This window comes from Aythya marila (assembly GCF_965140915.1).
Source record: "Aythya marila genome assembly, chromosome: 16".
Taxonomy (NCBI): Eukaryota; Metazoa; Chordata; class Aves; order Anseriformes; family Anatidae; genus Aythya; species Aythya marila.
The window spans coordinates 5,433,058-5,454,831 of NC_139057.1; the positions used below are offsets into that span (position 1 = coordinate 5,433,058).

At 38.3% G+C, this 21,774-nt stretch overlaps 1 protein-coding gene across 3 annotated transcripts; it reads right to left on the reverse strand.

The window, feature by feature from the left end:
* Nucleotides 1-341: 341 nt before the first annotated feature.
* Nucleotides 342-21,735, reverse strand: RAB22A (RAB22A, member RAS oncogene family). 3 transcript variants are annotated; one of them, XM_082773546.1, is made up of 8 exons: nucleotides 21,597-21,735; nucleotides 19,690-19,769; nucleotides 15,974-16,055; nucleotides 11,825-11,896; nucleotides 11,621-11,727; nucleotides 9,661-9,770; nucleotides 8,317-8,447; nucleotides 342-1,194 (listed from the first exon to the last, which is right to left on the reverse strand). In XM_082773546.1, exons 1-7 carry the CDS (start codon nucleotides 21,630-21,632, stop codon nucleotides 8,350-8,352), a joined length of 585 nt encoding a protein of 194 aa, XP_082629672.1. In that variant the 5' UTR covers nucleotides 21,633-21,735; the 3' UTR covers nucleotides 342-1,194; nucleotides 8,317-8,349. The 3 variants fall into 3 exon arrangements, with proteins under 3 accessions (XP_082629672.1, XP_082629671.1, XP_082629673.1); XM_082773545.1 differs by having other exon boundaries at nucleotides 342-8,447; XM_082773547.1 differs by lacking the exon at nucleotides 342-1,194 and having other exon boundaries at nucleotides 8,331-8,447; nucleotides 9,645-9,770.
* Nucleotides 21,736-21,774: the final 39 nt, after the last annotated feature.

Here is a 21,774-nt window from a genome sequence, read left to right on the forward strand (position 1 = left end):
CTTGCACTGGCTGACAAGACTGTGTGTGGCCTGCAGTTTCTCAGACATCATGCTCCAAAGAAAGGAAGTGTAAGACAAAAGCTGCATTCTCCTTACTGTTTCTCCCCATCCTTTTTTTGTACAAGTTTGTCTGTTGTCTGTGTATACTTACGCCATGGAAAAGCTTCAGTTTCTGAATGACCAGCAGTCACTGCTTTTAGAAAACAGATATTTGAACTGTCACTTAGATTCACTTCTACTGTGGTATTGCTTAGCATTCCTCTTCTGGAACTCTATTACTATAGAGACTACTTTTGATGATGTTGAGAATTTTGGAACCACTTAAAAACAAGGCCAGCAGGTTTATAAACAAAGCTTTTTATTAATAAAATGTTTACACCTTTTTTTGCACAATACATCGGACTGGTAGTGATTTAGCACGTTATTACACTATAAAAGTTTATTATGGATGCTTAAGCTGAAAATGCTGTTTACATTATGCCAAACCAACATTTCTTTATTTTCAGTCTATGCACTATATGGGAGTGTAACAATACAAACAAAAAGGAGAGAACAAAAGTCTGGTTTTCCTCATTAGCATCTACAAACCAACAATACAGACAAACCTGTACACACCCTCGGGACCAGCCCAAGAGAAGACTATAAAAGTCTCAAAAACATTCATAAGCTTGAGAATTCATCACTATATTTCATCACTCGCAATCTGACTACATTTCATGCAGTGAAGCAATGGTTGTAAATTTGTGCAGTTTACAGTGCTGCAAATGCTCTGTAACTTTGAGCGGCTTTAGTTTGTCTTAATAAGAGATATTATAATAAGAAGGCACAGACCTTTCAATCTTTTTTAACAGGTTAACCCAATACTATAACAAAAAGACAGAACATTCTCAGGAGGGACAAGAACTGCTGATACAAAGGTTAACCTTCACGCTTAATTTTACAGGCACACATTTAGTACACTGCAAGAGCTATATGCATATCAGGTTATTTTTGTGCCCTGAATACACAAATGCAAATGCAAAGTTTTTGTTTTTTAACCTTCAGAATTATTTCCTTTTTTCTTCATTGGACTGGGGGCCAAGGAACACAAGGGGGAAAATTGCCAAGAAGTCTTAAGTGTCCTACAGCTACAGAAATATGATCCATTCATGTTTCGTATCAATTCATTCTGCCACAATTTCAATGCTGGATGCACTGTATTCAGAAATAGGAAGTACAGAAGTTAAAATACAGAAGAGTTCAAATTATGTTATTAGGGCTTTACTATAATTTACTTCCTTCAGGTGAATGTGCTTTTAGCCTCCTATCTAGTGTAATAAAATAGCGGTATGTGTCTCAGCTGCTATGATTTCTTAATTTCATAACGCTGTACTAATGAATTACCACTTTGTTAAAAAATATTTGCTGCTGTGACAGATACTTCTTGAACCTTTAAGGAGAAAAAAAGACACTTGCCACATCTTCTTGGCTAGATCCCATAAGGAAACAAAGAACAAATTCTCAAGAAAAGAGAACGGATTTAATAATAGGAAATACATACTGCAACGTGAGTAAAAGTAAGGCAAGAAAGTAGCAGTGAATCTGAACTGGACTGCAACAACTGGATGGAATATTACACCCACACAAATGAAGAGAATGACAGAAAAGGTTGTCTGTATCCTTCAACATCAGAAAAGGAGTAGCAGTTGGTTTGTTCAACAAAGCACGTGAAAATATTAACATGAATGAAACAAAGAAAACCCAACCTCCTTGAATAAAATTGTTAGTGTTTAAGAAAAAATTTAACCCCCCTCCCTCCCAACTTGCAGTATGATGCAATGGGAAAAACAAATTTCTTTCTTCTAGAAATTCTCTATTCTAGAATTAGAACAATTTCAGCAAATACTCTACTGAATTTTAACAGGACACATTCATCCTAGTGCCTTGATTTCCTATGTGAAATAGGAAGCATCAAATAACTCTAAGCCACTAGAAGTTTTGTAAGCATTTTTAAATAGCTCTTTATAGCACGCACACTCACAGTACTTAAAAATTCAGGCTTGGGTGGGGGGGAATTGAGAGGGGAAGGAAGAAAAAGTTGAGCCTAGAATTCCTTTGACATGTCAGAGGAAACCCATAAATATTCTTGGGTTGTAGGATAGTCTTATAGGCCTTGAATGACTTTTTAATTTTTTAAAATCTGTGACACTTCATGGATAAAGTTTGATAATGCTTGTTCAGCTTTTGCACATTGAGTGTTTTTGATCCTATCTGACTTTAAAGTTTGCATTCAAAAGTCCAGAAAGTGATATATATAATTTTTTTTTTTAAACAAGCATTGGTGTCAGAAGGCCTAACAATTAGAGAGAAATATGTTTTGGCACTTGAATTCTCGTACGAGAAACAAAGATGCAGTTTCAAGCTTATTTCTTTTGACAGGCTGGAGCCATACAACTCTGAAAAGGTCAGCTGACAAATCTTATATTAAACTTTTTTTTTTTTTTTTTTTTTTTTTTTTTTTTTTAATCTTAGATTGGTAATTCACACCTGGAATAATAAGTCTTCTGTTGCCAAACATTAGTATGGGTATGATCTACAAATAGAGATGCAATGTGAGCATAGAATAGTTCAGTTGAAAGGGACCTACAAAGCTGATCTAGTCCAACTGCCTGGCCACCCCAGGGCTAACCAGAAGCTAAAGCACAGTATGGGTGGCATTATCCCAAAGCCCCCTGAACACCAACAAGCACGAGGCATCAGCCACCTCCCTAGAAAGCCTGCTGCAGCATTTGACCACGCTCCCAGAACCTCCCTGGCACAGCTTTGTGCTGTTCCCTCATATTCCACCGTCAGTTACCAGGGAGCACAGACCAGCACCTCTCTCCCTGCTTCCCCTCCCCAGGATTTGTAGAGCACAATAAGGTCACCTCTTGGCCTTCTCTTCTCCAAACTAGACAACCCAAGTGTCCTCAACCTCTACTCACAGGACATGCCTCCCAGACCATTTACCATCAGCTTTGTTGTTTTCCTCTGGATCTTAACATCATTTCTATGTTGTGGGCACAGAACTGCACGTGATATTCAAGGAGAGGCTGCACCAGTGCAAAATACAGTGGAGAATCACCTCTTCTGACTGGCTGCCTATGCTGTGTTTAATGGACCCCAAAATATGGTTTGCTCTTTTGGCTGCCAGGGCACAGTGCTGGCTTGTGTTGCGCCTGCTGTCACCAGTACCCCTGGGGCCCTTTCTGCAGAGCCATTCTCCAGCCACTCATCTCCCAGGCTGTACCCGTGTCCAGAATTACTCCATCCCAGTGCAGTCCAGCATTTACCCTTGTCAAACTTGGCACTGATGATTGTCCATTGCTCCAATCTGCCTAGATCCCTCTGCAAGGCCCCTCACCCCTCCAGGGAGTCAACAGCACCTCCCAGTTTAGTGTCATCAGCAAACTTGCCCAGGATGCATTCCACTCCTGCACCCAGATCACTGATAAAAATGTTGAACATAACTGGCCCTACAATTGAGCCTTGGGAAACATTGCTAGGGACTTGCCACCAAGCAGACACAGCCCCATTTACTACCTTTTTTTGAGCTCTACTGTCAAGCCAGTTCATCACCCAGCGCAGTGTGAACCTGTTTAACTCAGCTAGACCATCTCTCCAGGATATTTTGAGGGACAGTATGAAAGACATTATTAAAATCCAGAAAGACTGCATGCACTGCCTTCCCTTCATCCATTAAGTGGTTGACCTTGTCACTGAAGGAGATCAAATGACTAAGGTAGGACCTTTCCTTCATGAATCCATGCTGACTACACCTGATCAAAGTTTTGTTCTTTTATTACCTTTCAGCAGCACTCAAGATAATCTTCTCCATAACTTTTCCTGGGACTGAGGTTAGACTGACACGTCTGTAACTTCCTGGGTCCCCTCTAGTGACCTTCTCGTAGATGGGTAAAACACTGGCCAGCTTCCAGTCAGCAGGGAACACCCTAGACTACCAAGACCTTTGGTAAATTGTTGAGAGAGGTTCAGACGTTACGAGTTATCTCTGAAGAATGTTATACAGATCTTTGAAAACCTTACTTCCACACACACAATTCTCATGCTTTGAGAAACCGACTCATCACATACAAACACAGTCTTGGGTCATTGTAAAACAACTTCCCATTAAGTTAAGAAAGTTCATCCCTGTCTCTTGTCCATGGGAAGACGAGCCTCTTTTTAGAGATTTGAAGTGTTTAAGAAAGATACCCGAAGTATTTTAGAAAATGAATAGGCAGTGTAGAAATTGATGTTGGTTGTATATTCAGAGTCTCCCCATGCTTGAGATATTTTTCTACTTTTATGCAGTTATTGCTGCTTATAAGCGAGGCTCCCTACAGGGTGACTAGCCACACAGTTTATACAGCTTCTGTCCTGTAAATCATCAATTCCCAAGATAGTCTTTGCAGACTGCTGACATAGCACGCCACAAATAGACTGCCTCATCCTTAATAAACACTAAAGAGTTTCACAAGAACATCATTCAATCATCACTAATAAAGTTTTCTTTTCCAACTAATACTCAATATGTTATATTGGAAATGAACACTAATGTTAAGGAACAATTTAGGATTAGCATCATAACAAAAAGCTTGTCAAGGCCAACTTTTTTAAACCATTCATGATATTGAAAATGGATTATTTTTTGATCTCTAAAATGAAGCTTTAACCATGAATGAAAGCAATTCCCAATGAATCTCACATCTCTCGACCAGGTTAAAGGAACAGAATTCAGGATCAGTGAGTAGGCATGGCTGCCTCTCCTATTATTCTCTTCCCAGGCATGTAAGTATTCTTTCCTGAGCATGCCGGTAGCATTAAATTGGTACTATGTATACACAAACGTCAAAGACAAGTCTGCATTGAACACCCCTCTGAACTGTTAGCTGTCTGATACTGTGGCACTTAAAGGAAAGGTCTCACTGATACCAGTAGGAATTTAAAGTGCAATGATTTTTGTTTCAACATGGATCTAATAATATACAGTCTTTACCTTCCTGGAAACAGCAAAAGTTGTTGGAATTCTCTTAGAACTTTTTAAAGCACCTATTACAATTTTCAGTAGTTTGGCCACTAAATGCCTTTGTATTTTATTAAACAGAAGCTTCCCCAACTCACCTATCTAGGCACTTAGCATGCCAGTTTCCAGCATGTATCTAAAATATGCTACAAAGCTACCCATATAGCATAGCAAGCCATTTAAGAAGCTTATATTTTATAGGGAATGATGAAGACACCCTCCAAAACTTGGGCAGCACATTTAAGTAACTCCAAAGCTTAGGAACAAACCATTTGTCAAGTACAATTTTTATAGACATCTACACTTTTGTACGAAAGAGTTGGCATTGTATAGAGGTGGAAATAGTAGCATTTTGTCAATTTAAAAATGCTCTAAATCAATTTTATGACATGCACCTCATTATCTTTTTACAAATTTGACACTTGTCCCTCTCAACTATTTTTTTTAAGCCATCAATTCCCTTTCAGATTATTTTAAAACCAAGTCTCTATGATGATCACAATTCATGAAAAAGAAAGGTGTAGCAGAATAAAACTCAAGTCCCAAGCTTTTTTCAGTAACTTCTTAACAAAGTTACTAAAAAGGTTATTGGAATGGTTGATAATCAATCCTTCAAACACTCAAAAGCTAATTTTTCTCCAAATAGAGAGGCTATGTTAGGGAAAAACATAATCAATTCCAGTAAGCCTAGTGCAAAATGATAGCAGGTGGCCTAAAAAAAATATTAGTACAGAAGAAACCATTTTTCTCCAACAAAAATGAGATCTCAAACATGCACATCTCATCCAGGCAAGACTGCATTTCAACTTTTAGTTAAGGCCAACTGATCAACAAGAAGTTATCTTGGCCCAAATGAACTGACATCTACAGGCTGTCATTTTCCATAGGCATGGTCTTAAAAAGCAGTCTCACTTCAGTGTTTCTAGTTTGGGCAAACCCTGGTCACTTCCATGTCTTCATTAACTGGAGTAATTCAAGATCAGGAGCGCAAAAAAGCTACGAAGTATGCTTGTATTCCACCCAGGTTAGTAACATGTACACAAAAGGAGTCTGAAGCATCAAGATTCAGCTACATCGGTGAAGAGCCAGGTTGATGCTGCTGCTTGCTTTTTTTGTTTGTTTTAAGACTAATTGTGGTATGCATCAAGTAAAAGAATAGCTCAGAATGTACTTTATAAAGATTTCCTAAGAGATACTATACAGGATCAGTGAGATAATAAAAGTGGTGTAATAGTACATGATGCAGTATAACTAGAGACAGCTACAATAATCTCAGTGTACTAACCTAGCTCTGTCCCACCTAGAATTCAGTATTTCTTCTCAAGTTAATAAATATTGGATAGGTAATATTACATGATTTTTATTATCTCATGGAAAAGAAGACAAACTTCATTTTTATTCCATGCTACAAGCAATAAACATAATTTAGCAAGTCCAAAAACCTTTTTCTACTAACCTGCATGGAAGATATTCCTGATATTTGGTATTTTCCTTTTCTTACTATATTTTCTAGTTCAAGAAAACTTCCAGATTTATTATTTAATAAATGAAATATTTTATATATGAAGCATGAAGCCTGTACAATGATTTTAAAAACGTAGTCAAATTTCATTAAAATATACTGATCCATTTAAAATTTCACCCTAACAGTTTAACTGTTCTGCTCCATAAGAGCTCTACAAGAATTCTGATTAATACAAACTAATCTGAATTGTAAATTCTTTCATTTTTAAAAAACTTTTCTCCCATTTCCTTAAGAGAAAATACTTGAGATGATAGAAAGCCAGATTATAGAGAACAAATATCTCACCATGACCTCATTTCAGTTGGAAAGCTTAACAGCACAGTAGTATATACTTGAGTATTTTATGATCTTTTTCTTCAAAAGTATAAAGTTCCTCACTACTGCTAGTAGGAAACAAAAAGCAAAAATAAATAAAAAAGCACAAAAGGGTATGGTCAATCTATAGTTTAATTGAGAACATACTAAAACCAACACAATATAAGCTAAACACTGATTTACTTAAAAGTCCTCACAGGTGAAAAAGCCCAGGAACCAAGAGGTAATGATCTACATTACCACATGTCTTAAGGTTACTTCCTATTTGTACTTTTGTGCCCAAAAGAGGAAAGACTGGGTGCACCACAGATGAAAACTTGTTCAACAGACAGACCTGACATTGCACCAACAGCAGCCTCTATTAATTGGTTCTTTCAAATGGGATTTAAAGAGTGAATTTCAGCCTGTCTCTGGATGAAGTCACCAACAGTGACAATAACATAAAATGCTGGAAAAAAAACAAACTGATAGATAACCCCAGAAGTTTATCCATAGGTGTGGAATGGAAGGAGTGAATAAGATTGCATTAAAAAAAAAATGTTTTTACATAATTTATAATACTTTAAACACTGGTCTCTTAAATATAATATGAACACTTTACACATGCTAAGCAACTGAAAGCTTTCCCCCCCAGCCTTTTAAGTCTTACCAGAACTATTGGCAGCATCTGTTTACAGCATCTGTTTTTAGTCAGTAATCACTTAATTTAGTCAGAACTACAGCTAGGTTTTCTTCAATCAACATCTTAATATTAAAAACCTTCTATGAACAAGAAGATGACTATAAAGCATATCAGTTTGCCTTAAAGTGATTAAAGTCAGCATGGAAAAAAAGATTGTCCATGGTTTAAGACCTCTCGTTTGTGTCCCCATCCCCGGTGTGTATCATCTTTAAATAAAAAGTGCAAATGGGTTCTGGGGAGTGGATGGACTGATTTGCCTATTATCTGTCTTCAGTTGCTTATTCTGTAGCCACCTCAAACCAACTGTCCCATTATACTTTGGATTAGCTACAGTTAAATCTCAAATAAGGCTCACTGAAGAAAAGGAAGAAATGACATCTGACTAACTTTCAAAGTTCAACAGACTCCTCCCACCCCCAAGTCCCACAAAAGTGCTCATTTCCCTTTTTACAAAAAAACCAAAATCTTGATTACAAAACTACTAAGCATTTCAGTTCTACCATCCATAGTCACCTTCCTTTTAAGCAAGGCCACAAAACTGATGATGGATTCCCTTTTAATACAAGAGATACTACACTTTTTGTAAGTAAACAGGCTGACATTATGATTGCAGTCTTTTCTGCGAGCATACAGATGTCAGATGAACTGGTCCGTTTTTGTAGGACCTTGGGCGTATGAACACCAGCAGATAGAGATCTAAGACTGATAATATAAACCCAACGTGAACTATTAACTTCCAAGACCACCTACTGTATAAACAAGTCTGATTTTCTAATGGATCAGTCAACAGCAGCTGCGCTTTGTCACCGATGGCTGTCTTCTAAGTTTGAATCCCTTACCACTAGTTGGGGGGTTCGTGTCAGTTGATGGAATTCTACGACCTGTAAGGAGGCAGAAAATAACATTTATTGCAAACATTATACTTGGAACTAATTGTATGCATTCAATGTATGTTTTGTCAGATGTTATTAATGACGATATTCCCGCATAACAGAAGGATGGCAGTTAACAGTTTATACAGTGCCCATAAGAGGTACAGTTCCACAAAAAAGAGCAGAGGCAGCTTTAAGCTAACTTTGCACTTCAGGCTAAATCAGTCTTAAGAGACCTAAGTTATGGAAGCACCCAGAGAATAAACTTTGCAGCACACAATACCATCTGGAATCTCTTTGTCGAGATCTATCATCTAGACCTGCATTTCCACAGCAGATCACCCGTGTCAGGCTTAACACTGAAGCGCTTGTAAAGGTAGCTACTTCAGTCATCTAGTCGGTGTTTGAAGTTGACCATTCATGGCTGAGAATTCTTTTTTGAGAGGTTTAAGATGTTTTTTCAATGTTTAAACTAGGCCATTTTTTAAGATTATAGAGAGCAACTATAAAGTCAGTAAACCATGAAGCTTAACTAAAGTGCATATTTTTGACATCAGCTTCAATATACTCATCTGCTTTCAAGAACTTTTTTTTCTAAAATATAACATTGTTGTAGTTACCCGAAGTTAAATAATAGTGCATACACACACAAATGGACTGTTGGTTCTAATTTCACAAGCAGACTGATATATCTGCATCTTGATGTTGCTGCTTGAAATACATCTTACAAACAAAAAAAACAAGATATCACAACAGTACTGGTGGAAAATCCACACACTAGTTGCTATCTCCCAGGCAGTAATCTAGCACTTCTGAATTCTTCTGTTTTTGAAAACACACTGTTCTAAACTAAGCACAAACATTAAGAGCAAGAATCAAATTCTTTTTCTCAGTTGTATAAAGTTTGGATAGTTCTCATGCCATTTGCTGTCCCTTCCATAACCTTGGATGTACCAGTTAAATCATTTAACAATGGATATAGTAAGATGACACTGACTTCTGACATCAGTGCCCTGCTTGCTATTTGTCCAGCAGCATCACAGTAGGCTTAAAATCCCTACAAGGAATCTTTAGAGGTCATTAGATGACCAAAAATTTACACACCTCAGTTAGCATTTACATCAGCATACTATCACCTAAATAGCACCCCCAAAAAATTACAGTAACCAAATTTCTACTTGAACGTCTTTCAGAAGAAAACATTACCTGTTTAAATACTTACTAATTTCTATAAAGAGTTCATTAATGTTTATTGCATTTTTCGCACTTGTCTCTACAAATATTGCATGAATGGAATCTGCATAGTCTTTAGCATCTTTTTCCATGACTTCTCTAAAAAAAAAAAAAAAAAAGAAAGAAAAAACTGAATGCAGAAAAAAAAACAGGATTCAGAATTTTAAGTGTCTCACTTAGCAAGTATTTCATATTACCCATTTCTCATCACCCTGCTCCCTCATCCTGAAGTTGATGCTCATTCTTTACTGTATGCTTTCTTCCAGAGGTACAAGCACCACTGAAGCACAATCAAACTAAATGACCTCAATCCATCTGACGTTACAATGGAGTTTGTTTCTTGAGTGCTTTAAGCACAGGTCTGCAATCAGTCATTTGGGGTACTTTGCTCTTCACACACACACGTTTTAGGGACTCTGAAAAGATCCTTAAGTTTTCATTCCGCTAATCCAGTGGATTTCCTACAACTGCTCCCCAAACTAGATCTCTCTGAACACTGCATGGATTATTAGTATACCATTTAGTTTATGTGAAGCAATGAGGACGTTGCTATGAACAGAAATGTATTTTGACTGTGCTAACAACAAGACAGCCAAGTAGTGAAAAAAACTATTTTCCACCCTTAAGTTGATAGGCAAGTTGATAATGCAATGTTTCCATAAACAACAAGAAAAAAAAACAAAACCCAACAGCTGAAGGGAAGGCTATATGACTATATCCCACACAGCTTTACATACCATTTCTAAGACACATCTCTCCTGTCAGTAATAACAGGCTTAGGACATCAAAACACGCAAAAGCAGAGACTTTAGGTCAATGACACAAACACTGTCTCTGTAGTAGAAGGAATCTTGGCCATTAGCTTGAATAGCAATGTTTACATGCTTTATGATGCCACCTAAGTACCAAGATGTAAGCACAAGTGGGAGATTTAATACTGCATGCCTTAAAATTTTCTTCTAAGGAATTTTATGCCATATTTACTCCAAGAGATATGTTGTTTCTGAGAAGAGTTATTAGAGCTCACTAGGTTACTAAAGTATACTAATGATTTGTAAAACCACACTAAGAATCAACTTCGCAGTGGTTTTTCAAACATAACCAACCATGCTGTTGCCTCTGGACAGCAACAGTGGTACCTTTTCCAATGAAATCTAAAAACAAGAAGTTTGCACACACCTTTCTGAATTTTGGCTTATTTAACCAGGACATCAATAAAAAAGGGCTTCTTTTGTTTTTAACACATGCTTTCTTGAGACTTTGGCTGTCCATAAAGTTTCTCAAGAGTTTTTCCCACTTCCTGCAACCATCTCAACTACAGCCAATTCCACCCTGGCATTTAAGCAGAAAGGGTAGGCACCTGAACAAGCAAGTCAGAAGAACCTACACAATGCTTTCCAACAGGCTCGATGTTTTTCATAACAGAATGAGGTGCTACAGACTGACAGGGTACTTGTTACAAATGAGGTAAACAGGTCATATTACACCGTAGTTTCACGGGCAGTTTAAGCTTGTATAACTTGGCACTGCCACCAGAAAAGGTAATCCCGTCTCCCTATAAACTGCTCGTTCCTAACCCTGCTACCCTACCTCTGTCATGCTAGCAAGTGATCATGTTGTGAACAAGATAAATACACTTGGATAGGTTTTCCCTTTTTTTAATTGGTTAGTTTTAATCTGGATGCATTTTACAGCCTGATTTGCTGCCCAACCACACATATACTTGCACCAAAGGGGAGGAAGTGGGCAAGAAAAACAAAGGCAGACTAACCAAATCTTTTGGCAGTAGAAAACTCAGACTCCTTGTGAAACTCCAAGTTTCACGAGACAGTGCAAAACTGCTCAAGTTTAACTGCTTAAGATTTCAGAGCTGGTGAAACATATTAAGTATTTAAAGGTCTATGAGATTATCTCCTGAAATTAAGATTGAACCATCAACAGTTATTTACCTTACATCATTAAGATCACACTTATTTCCCGCGATAGCTACAACAATGTTTGGAGGTCCATGTTGTCGAAGCTCTTTAACCCAATTCTTTAACGTTGAGAAAGTTTCCTGATGTGGAAGAAGAACAGAAGGAAATAAGAATCAGAACTGGCCCATGTCACAATAACCAGAAGTTGTAATGCTGAGTCAAAGTCCAATTTCTTACCTCTTTTGTGATGTCATAAACTATAATGGCTGCTGCTGACCCTCTGTAGTACATTGGGGCTAAAGCACGAAACTGAAAGAAAGAGACCGTACATCATGAATCTCATTTTCACTGACCTCCACAGCTTCCTTATTTAACAGTACAGTAAGAGATAACTAGCTTTAAATGTAACATTAGGGGAAAACTTTTCGTTGCAGAGAGCCCGCACAGCGGACTACATAAACTTCCATGAAAATATTGTTTTACACAGGCCAAACAATAAACAGTCTAGGAATCAGCAGCACACCTGTGGTAAAAAAAAGCACGCAGCTTACCTTGACCTTATTTTGACTAGATTAAAATCTCTCATTTAAGAAGAGGCTGGCGATACAGACACAAACCTGCAGCACACATGCTCAACTTCAAATACTGAGCAAGGGGGAAAAAAAGTCAAAACTGAACTTGTTTCTTCTTGCTGGTGTTTTTGGACAAAAAGTAGTTTAAAAAAAACTAGCATGTATTATTGCTGATTTGAAAAGTTCATAGGCTGGTGTCAAACTCTAGCCCTACTGAAAAATGAGTAACTCACCCCATTCATTTAATGCTAAAAATGCTGTTTTCTCCCTGATCTAATTTATAGCATTAGGGGTTTTGCTCAAGTTTTTCCTCAAAGCTCAAAAATTTGAAGGATGTTTATATCTTAAAAAAAAAAAAAAAAAGTCCAAAGCTATGTGATCCATTGCAAATAAAGCTTTAAGAAACATGTTGGATAATAAACGCCTACAGTAATTTTATTGCAATATTCAAAATTAAACCTGTAACAGGAATATTTGGTTGGTAGTGAGTTTGCAGGGTATAAACCAGGGCTGTAACTTTGCACAGACAGTGTTTTGAATCCAGGATTGGGGGGGGGGGGGGGAAGAACACAATTGAAGTCGCATCTAAAATATTATTAAAAATTTCTTAACAAAATAACAATATGATGTTCTAATTGAAAAAGCACCATACAACTGGTCCAGCAAACTAAACTCTCAGCTGAAGCAGAGAGTATGCTACATGTGCTGTTTTGATGTAAGCATGTGGTACTTCGGTACTTCAATCTTTCATGCATCTTGCTACTCATAGTAAAAACCATGAGTAGAATACAGATTTCCAGGAAGGCTGATATTTTATTAGAACCAAGCAAATTTCCTTTTGCTTAATACAGTGCAACTGAGAGCAATATTATGAATCATAAAAGTTTTGGTATAAAGGCAAATTCCAGACCATTTACATTTAGATCTCAAATTCTGTGTTGAAAACGGGGTTTTGAACACAAAGTTCAGAATATGAAAATATTTAATAGTGAGAAAGGGAAACACAGGCAGGTATTCAGTTCACATTGGGGCATAATCCCTCTCCTCCATATAAATACTAAAATGCAAAGGGAAGCATATTTGGTAAACCACTACTTGGACTCCTTGCAACCTGGCTTTTTGATTATTTGACTGTTTACATTGGGAATAAACCAACTTTCACTTGCTGATTTGGTATTACTCTCATTTCCTGCCTAACACTTAGATACGTGTTTTTTTTTTTCCACCTAAGAGCAGTCAGTAGGTAAAATACATTAACAAAACACATGCCACCAGAAACACTAATTTTTTGTTTTGCTGCTTTTTCTAAGACTTCAGCTTGCCCTCCTGTCTCTTGATTGACGTTTTGACAGAATTATTAACAACGTAATTATCCAGACAACTTTTCTCAATTCTTAGGTATGAATGCAGAAATCCTAGCTGCTGTAAGTAATCTTCTACCAACTTTATATAGTTCAGAAGAAATGAGAGAACAAATAAGACATGCAGGGAAGCCAGCTGTGTGAAGTGAATTAGCACACGTTTCTACCTTTGGAGCAAGGCTAGTTTGTCACTTCCTGAAGCCATTTCGAACACGAGGTTGCCTAGTATAACCTAGACCCATTTGCTGATGGGCTTTAGAAGTAGAAGATAGTAAACATTCCTCAAAAAGACCAGGAATTGTGTTTGTTACTATCATAGCTCGTAAGAGAAATCATAATCCCAAGAACAGTTTGGGCGTTTTTGGTGTTCCAGACCACCGCAGATGGGATCCCTTCCAAACACCCTGCCAAACATATTGCTTACTAGAAAACAGCGCTGCAGAGTTCAGCACAAGGCATGCATATGGACCAATTGTAACCAGCAGTAAGAGAGAGCGTCAGCTTGGTTTTGGAGAGAATGTGTCTATGAAGACACTGACACCCTATCAAAGAAAATATTCTTGCTCCCAATTTGCTGATTTCCTCGGATATATTGGGCCCCACAGTGATGACTTCTTGTGTGGAACAAGCTTTAGAGATATCACAGATCTTGGGTCAGGGGCCAGGTAAGCCATCTTTTCTGACTTTCACAAGCGTAACATGCAACTTGAACGGAAGAAAATAAAAAGATGTCACAGTCTAAAAACAGACAGGGAATGTGCTAGTCATGTACAGATACACTTCCTCAGATTGTAGCGTGCTGAATCCAAATTAGGGCGTTCTCCCATTGCCTGCAAACACAGTTAAAGTGAACAGGATGGAATGCTACTACGTAATAGATATTTCCTGCCAAGTTGTTGCAGGCACGTTTGTAAAGCTTTCTGTTTAAGAGTACCAGCCTCTTCAGTCATGCTCTACCCCTCAGAAGCCTGATTCAAGCATTAACATTTCAGAATGTGCTATGATGTTCACTTAACTGTTGACAGCAAATGCCAACTGAACTCTGGTAATGGAAGGGCTGGGATATTTCTGATAACCTACATAAATAGGACATATCCCTGGGACACATCCCCAGTGACCTAAGTTTGCCTTATATCATGCCGCTGGGAGGAAGTAAGTAGTCATTCAGAATCTAGAACGCTGAATGCAACACAAATATACTTGAGTAACTTTTCTAGCCATGAAGGCTGTTATCACATTAAAAAGCCACCAAGTCAGTTCCACCAGGACTTCCAAGAGTTTGAGTGACTGCACGAGGTTGACTGAGCCTTTACAATATTTTCCCTTTTTTTTTTCTTGAGCCAATCCTGAATATACTATAGTTGCATTTGCCAGTTACAGTCTTAAAATAACTCAACCTGATCAAACTGACTCTTCACAGGGAGCACTGTAGTATCTATCTTTGTTACAGTCAGCACACATCCTGAGTAAACTCATAGGTAACTGACAGTTGCCAGTAGCTAACAGTCAAGAATCTGAACTGCAAGAGTAGGCGCTGTTAAGGGGGTTCATTTCTATCATTGTTACTGGCAGACCAGAAACAAACAAGTTAACTAGCAAACCTTTCCTTTCCCAAAGTAAAACTGATGCAAAGTAATTAACTGTGATTTCATTTGACTAGTCAGTTTCTTGAATGTTTTTATTATCTCTGCTCAGAATGCATGCTGCATTTGGCCCTCTGCACACTGCAGATATCAAAGTCTCAAGCTATCTAATTAAAATGTGAATTTCAAAATAGATTTCTTGACGTAGCTTTTAACACTACCAGATTTGGGCAGATAACTCCATAAAGTAATAGAAGATCAGTTCTCATCCAAAATACTGCTTGAAACAATTTTTGATCACCTAAACCCACATCCTACAAACAAATTAAAAACCTTAGTAGCACCTTAATAAGGTGCTGAACCTTAATAAGCTGAACATTTAAGCTAACAGAATGTGTTAGCAGTTGTGTATTTTTCCAGAATCAGGAAAAATAGCCTTACCTGTACAATGAAACAAGAACATTCGTTTCACTCTGATGCTCATGTTAGCAGTCACAGTGAGTGTTTAAAACTCAAATAAAAATGGTACCAGAGACAGGTGCTGGCTTTTTGCCCTCCCTTGTTTTCTTTCATACACCACTTACTTTCAGTGAAAATAATCCCAATCTTTTGTTTTCTGTGCTACTATTAGGTAATCATCCTTAACTCCACTTTTCAGCTCTAATACCAGTAACGGAAAATATATTTATATGACCAGTATCTTGACAGAAACCTGCACAGAAACTAATATTCTAATAGAAGTTCATAAAACCAGATCACTTCGCAACTTTCAGGGGTGGGGTTGAAAAGCACCCCAAACTCTAACCAGAACCACCACCACAAGTCTGATGAAAGATATGTGATTAAAGATATGTATAAAACTCTACTCACCCGTTCCTGTCCAGCTGTATCCCAAATTAGGAATTTATGCAGCTCATTTTGATACTGTACAGTCTTGGTCATAAATGAGGCTCTGGAAAAGAAAATAGTTTACGATTTTCAGAATATTAATGCCAAAATATAAATGCCTTCTTCAAACATTAGTACCATGAACGTTTAAAGAAGTCTGTATTTCAGCAAAAGTGCTTCTCCACCCCACCCCGACAAAACCAAGTAAGATTTTCATATACAAATGTTGAAATTAATTTGAAGAAAAGGGTACTGTTACAGAAGGACAAAATAGCTACTTAAATTTAAAATAAAGGGGAGCAAATATTAAATGTTTTCCAATGTTAAGAATTAATCTCCTTCCCATTCCTTAAGCTCAGACGGCTGGCCAAATAGTATCACTGTCCAAAGTTGGGTGTTCTTTTAAGAAGCCAAATATAAGATGCAACATCCCTACAAACTAAGTCTAACTACAGTTTACTTAAATGCAGGTAACTCAATGTATTTTAGCAAGGAGTAAAAATAAATAAAGTGATAGGAGCATCTGTAGTAAAGCACAGAGACTTCAATTTCCTTAAGACTGATGAAAATCAGGCATTAATTCCTAAATTAGATTCTCACTGAAAACCAAACTACACCAGTACAGTCAATTCGAACAGCTGCACTAATCCACGTCACAACTAAACATCCCAAATGGTGGCTGACTCCACTTGAAATTCTTTGAGAAAACGAAGATTTCAATGACGAGTAAGCAAGAGCACGAGAGAGAGAGCACACAACTCAGAGACAAGTTGCTTTGGGAACACCTAAATTAGTTACCCTTGACTTATAGTAAGAAGACTGGCAGTATCTAACCTAAATTTCCTATCTGCTTCTTCCAGCCAACACCATAACTGCACGAACAACATCTATACACATTCAAGAAGCCTGTTTAATGGTATAAAGAAATACTGAAGACTCTGCAGGCCCTAGAGATGCAGGAGTGGAAAGCATCCTCAGCACTGAGTACAAAAGTTCTGAAGTTCTGACAGGGTTTCTACAAGTTACCTATATTCAAATTTGAATCATGAACTAATCGTGAACACTTACGATGAAGTGTGATTGCTCAAATATTCTAAGACAAATAGAAGTAGGACAGGAAATGTAAGATTGTATCTCATGAACTCAAAAAGTAAAAGGAGTAAAAGCTTTACTTCTCAGCTTTCGTTTTGTAAGATGCTCTAAAACCTCTCTCTAATCTTTTATCAATCTTTAATCAATTTACTCTTTCCACCTCCTAGTCTCAATCAGAAAATTAATGCAAAGTCTAGCAAAAGTTTCAAAAATGAATTTGCTTAGAATTTTTGGGCTGCTTCTTACTGGAACTTCACACAATTCCTGCGTTTGGACGAGTCTTGATCCATACTGCTATACCAAAGTACCAACAGTACGAGTTGTTGAACCTCTTAATCATTTTATTAATACAGCTGAAAGACAGATTTTAATCCATCACTTCAAGAACCCATATGAATTCCACAACTATCACTAAATTAATGAAAAACAAATTAACTCCTGCAAATTATCCTAATTACCGCAATGGTGGGCAACTTCTAAGAGCACTGTAAGATACTGCGTAGCATCTGTTACAGACATTTCACTGAGAAAGTGAGTCCAGGTCATATCTTTTGGTTCCTGCCTTCAAATATATATCCCCTCCCTACGCAAAAGGGAGGGGAAAAAAAGTAATAAAAAAATCAACCATCACAGAAACAGAAAACTACAAGATGAAAATAAACTGACTCTAGAAAGAAGACAACAACATTTTATGAAGTTCATTCTAGTCTCAGCCCTTTTACCAGGCAAAATAAAACAAAAACCACTTGAGGTTTCTCCAGAATATAGGAAATTCTACTTCGCCTAAATAGAAGCATCACAGATCACAGCCTTTGCTCCGCAGCGTTATGCAGTCTCACAGACATGCACGGCAACACAGTTTTCCAGAACTTAAAAACTGACAGCAAATTTGACAAGGCTGGAGTTCATGTGTGATGTGAGGACATAATGCAAATTCCATACTAGTTTACTCAGAGGTTTAACCCAGGTAGTTCAGATGTCTGGCCATATACATGTAACTATAGAAAAGAGCACCACAGCCAAATAAATAAGTACTCCTCACATTTTCAATGCTTACGTCTGTGGTACCATGGCAGGTCACTTACTGCTTAGACTTTTTTTTTTTTTTAAATGAAAAAACAGGCACTACATGCACAAGCACGAACGCTAACTTTGGGCTGCTGTAGATAACACTCATATTAGCCAACTATTTAACAGTATAAGTTAAAAAAATAAAAAATAAAACTTCTTTTTTTTTTTTTTTTTTTAAGTACTTGGATGATTAGGAATGAAGACAGATTACCAATTTCTCATTAACCTCAGGTAATAGAAAAAATAAATTGATCTTGCAGTACTGTCTGTCTCAACAAAGAGGTTTGCTTGTAGTTGTTATTACTGTGTGCAGTTACTCTTAGCCTTCTGAACAATTTATGTTTAAGTGTTTAGGACAGCCTGGTCCCTACTTAAGCAAATAGCAGTCTGGCTACTATCCCCACATCAGTTCCATTGTCCTCCAAAAAACAACATCTACTGTAGCTAATTTGACAGTAACTAAAGATGTTCAAGCCTTGAAGATCTAAGACAAACAATCTAGCAATCTGTCTTAAAGGCTACCTTTGTTAACAGGGAAATTAAAAAGCATGGTTCCTACAGAATATCTTGCAGTTCAATACCAATTTCTACACAGAAAAACTGGGGGGCGAGGGGGTCTTTGAGGGGGAGGGAAGGAGAGAGAGCGCAAGGAAACCACATTCTCTAGAAGGGCAGGATGAGACACAGCTAATCTTTATCAACAGAATCTTTTCAGTCAAAGCTGTAGTAGAGGCTGTATGGCACCTTAGACAGGAAATTCTATTGACCCCCCACGCTTCTCAGCATCAAGTAAAGTCATGTCCTCCTGTAAGTAAGGAATTGCTTCTGAGCCAAGCAGTGCATAAGAGACTTGGAAAACAAACAGGACAGCAAAGGAAATAAACAGAAGAACTTCCCAGCACTCCAAGAATTCCTGACGTTCTCCCTCTTATCTATTTGAAAATTTGAGCTCAGTAACACTGCTCTTCTGAGGCTCATCTTTCGAACATCCTTAGCTGTGTGGCTGATTGCATTAACAATTTCATCAGTTACTCGAGCGAGTGCGTAACATATTGACGTATAATAATAGATCGAACTAAAGAGAACCTACAACCTGAATTAGTATATTAGCTACCTTTGAAAACCTAGTAGACGTTGTTGTACTTGACTTGTCAAAAAAAAACAACCTTCAACAAATCATGCAGTCACATAATAATCATACTTTGAAACTCAAGAATAGTGCATGACAAAGGCATGTTGTTCTTTAACAGAAGCATCTATAGTAGAATACTTTTAAAAGGATTTTATTAGCCATGATTAGCAACACAAAATGGGTTCAGATCTTACATATGAAAATGGAAGCTGCAGTAGGGCCAAATACACTCCCAGGTTTCCTAAGGTAGCTCAGGGGCTAATTAAGACTACAGTCATATTTATTACCACATTTAGCTGCCACACACAGAAAAGCCTCATATGATCTTTTAAAGAGGTATATATACGTGCTCCTACAATTTAGTCTGATCTTTGAACGAGTCACGTTTACTTTAGTTTCTTACCCTATTGTTGGGTTAATGTTGGGATCAAAGCTATCTTCTACAAATCTCCACACAATACTTGATTTGCCCACACCAGTGTCCTAGAAAAAAACAAAACACAGAACAATTGAAAGAGATATTAGTTGCTGTAAACCTTTTATTCTTTTTGGTCTCACATCTATTTTTCATGAATAATATGTTCCTGCAGACAATCTCAGAGAACTTGGATTAGATTCTGAAATATTTTGGGTATTAGCATATTGTTTACTAGAAAAATGAAAGGTCTCTCTGCTAAGTTATAGTTCTCCAAATTGTTATAAAGAAATTTTTATGGAGAATAAAAATCTGCATTCCTGCTTTTTATCAGTTATTCAAGCTTTCCTCCCACAAAGTATACACAAACCAAACTTGAACTAGAGCAGAGAAAGACCTACCACATTTAGTAAAATATAGAGCAACTGAATATTGTACTCCACCTTTGCAAGGCAATCGAGCACATGAAATTATACAAGTGTGACACACACATTTCAACTTCTGACTAATGCTGTCCCACCCTGCATAATGAAAGGCCTGAAGTGTCTTCATGACACACCTGAAACATGTTTCAAATACAACTTTGCAGGTTTATAAATGGTAGAAGAGGAGACTCAACATAAAAATTTCAGGGCACACATGTATTTGTACCACCAAATCAACTGGGAAAAGAAAGCAAGCAGTAGTGGGCATATTTAGGAATGACATAACAGATTACTAGTACTAAGACCATTCTCAATAACAGTTGGACATTTTAAATAGTCACTTAACTAAGACAGGTGACAACAAACTTTTTGCTTTACATCTACAGAGCGAACAATTTTAAGGAAAACCAGCACAAGCGCTGTTGAAGTTTTACACCGTTCATGTATTATCTTTAATCTTCTATTATAATAAAACTGGGTACAGCACGTACACTTATGTTTATCTTTTCAAATTGTTGTCCTTGCGAAGAACGTGTATGACCTCAGTTTTGTATTTTAGAGTGTTTGCAGTCTCAATGAACAACACAAACCTCAAAAAGAGAAATTTAGATGCAGTTTCTGGCTCTGGGAGTTCAGGAATCAGTTTTCATAGGTGTTTACTCTCCTCTTCTTACAGGAGAAAATACTTTGCAGGCAGAGCCAACTGTAGCTCAGTTACCTCAAACGTTTTCATAACATGAAGAGCACAGAAACAATTTTCTCTCTGAAGGGCAATGGGGCCATTTACAGGCAGACCATTCTGCCTGTCACACTCTGTACAGCACAGGATTTAGATGTAGAAAACTCCACCTATTCAAAAGGAGATTCTCCAATGAAGTCCTCAGGGTGAACCCAACCCAAGCCAACACATGGCTTGTCCCTGGAATTCCAAAACTCCTACTTCACTTCGCTTGATGTCTCCTCCTTCCTCTACCTGCTCCACTTAATGCACTTTCAAAGGCTATGCATACTGTTAAAAAATAAAAATCACACACAGAAAAAAAAGAAAGAACAGTTCAGCTTCCCTGCCTCTCTCCAGTTTGATTTCAGATGCTTTTACTTATTCCTTTTACGAACTCCAAGGCCGAGGAAGAGGGAAGCACACACTGAGCCTTCGCGCTTCCTCTCTGCTTCTCCTCAGAGGCCAAGGCCGAACGAGGAGGATGAGGATGATGATGATGAGGAGGAGGAGGAGGACGTCTCCCCATGAAAACGCCTCTCCCCACAGGGAAAGGCCTGGCCGCCCCCCCGACCGCTCTCCTCCAGGGACCAGGGCCGGGGAGCCGGGGCCCAGCTCTGGGGGTGCAGGGCCCCAGGCTCAACCCCAGCAGCCACCACCAGCCCGGGGAGCCCCTCAGCAGGGTTGGCGAGGGCAGGCAGCCCCCCGCCCTGCCTCCTCCCCTCCCCTCCCCGCTGCCCCGCGCCACTTACCCCCAGCAGGCAAACTTTCAGCTCCCTCAGAGCCATGGTCGGGCGGGCTGCGCCTTCACCGAGCGCCGGAGACACGGCCCAGAACGATCATAGCCCCTTCCCCGCTCGGCAGACGGACACCCGGACAGGACACACGGACAGCCCGACGCCAGCGCGGGCAGTCCCCCGCTCCCCGCCC

What these genes read in the sequence shown, in the direction of transcription:
- RAB22A (XM_082773546.1), bottom strand. Translation starts at nt 21,632, where the DNA reads ATGGCTCTGAGGGAGCTGAAAGTTTGCCTGCTGGGG. An exon ending in TGTGATCTTAATGATGTAAG is followed by an intron (nt 9,771 to 11,620) that starts GTAAATAACTGT and finishes TTTTTTTTTTAG; the next exon opens with AGAAGTCATGGAAAAAGATG. An exon ending in TGAACTCTTTATAGAAATTA is followed by an intron (nt 8,448 to 9,660) that starts GTAAGTATTTAA and finishes GCCTCCTTACAG; the next exon opens with GTCGTAGAATTCCATCAACT.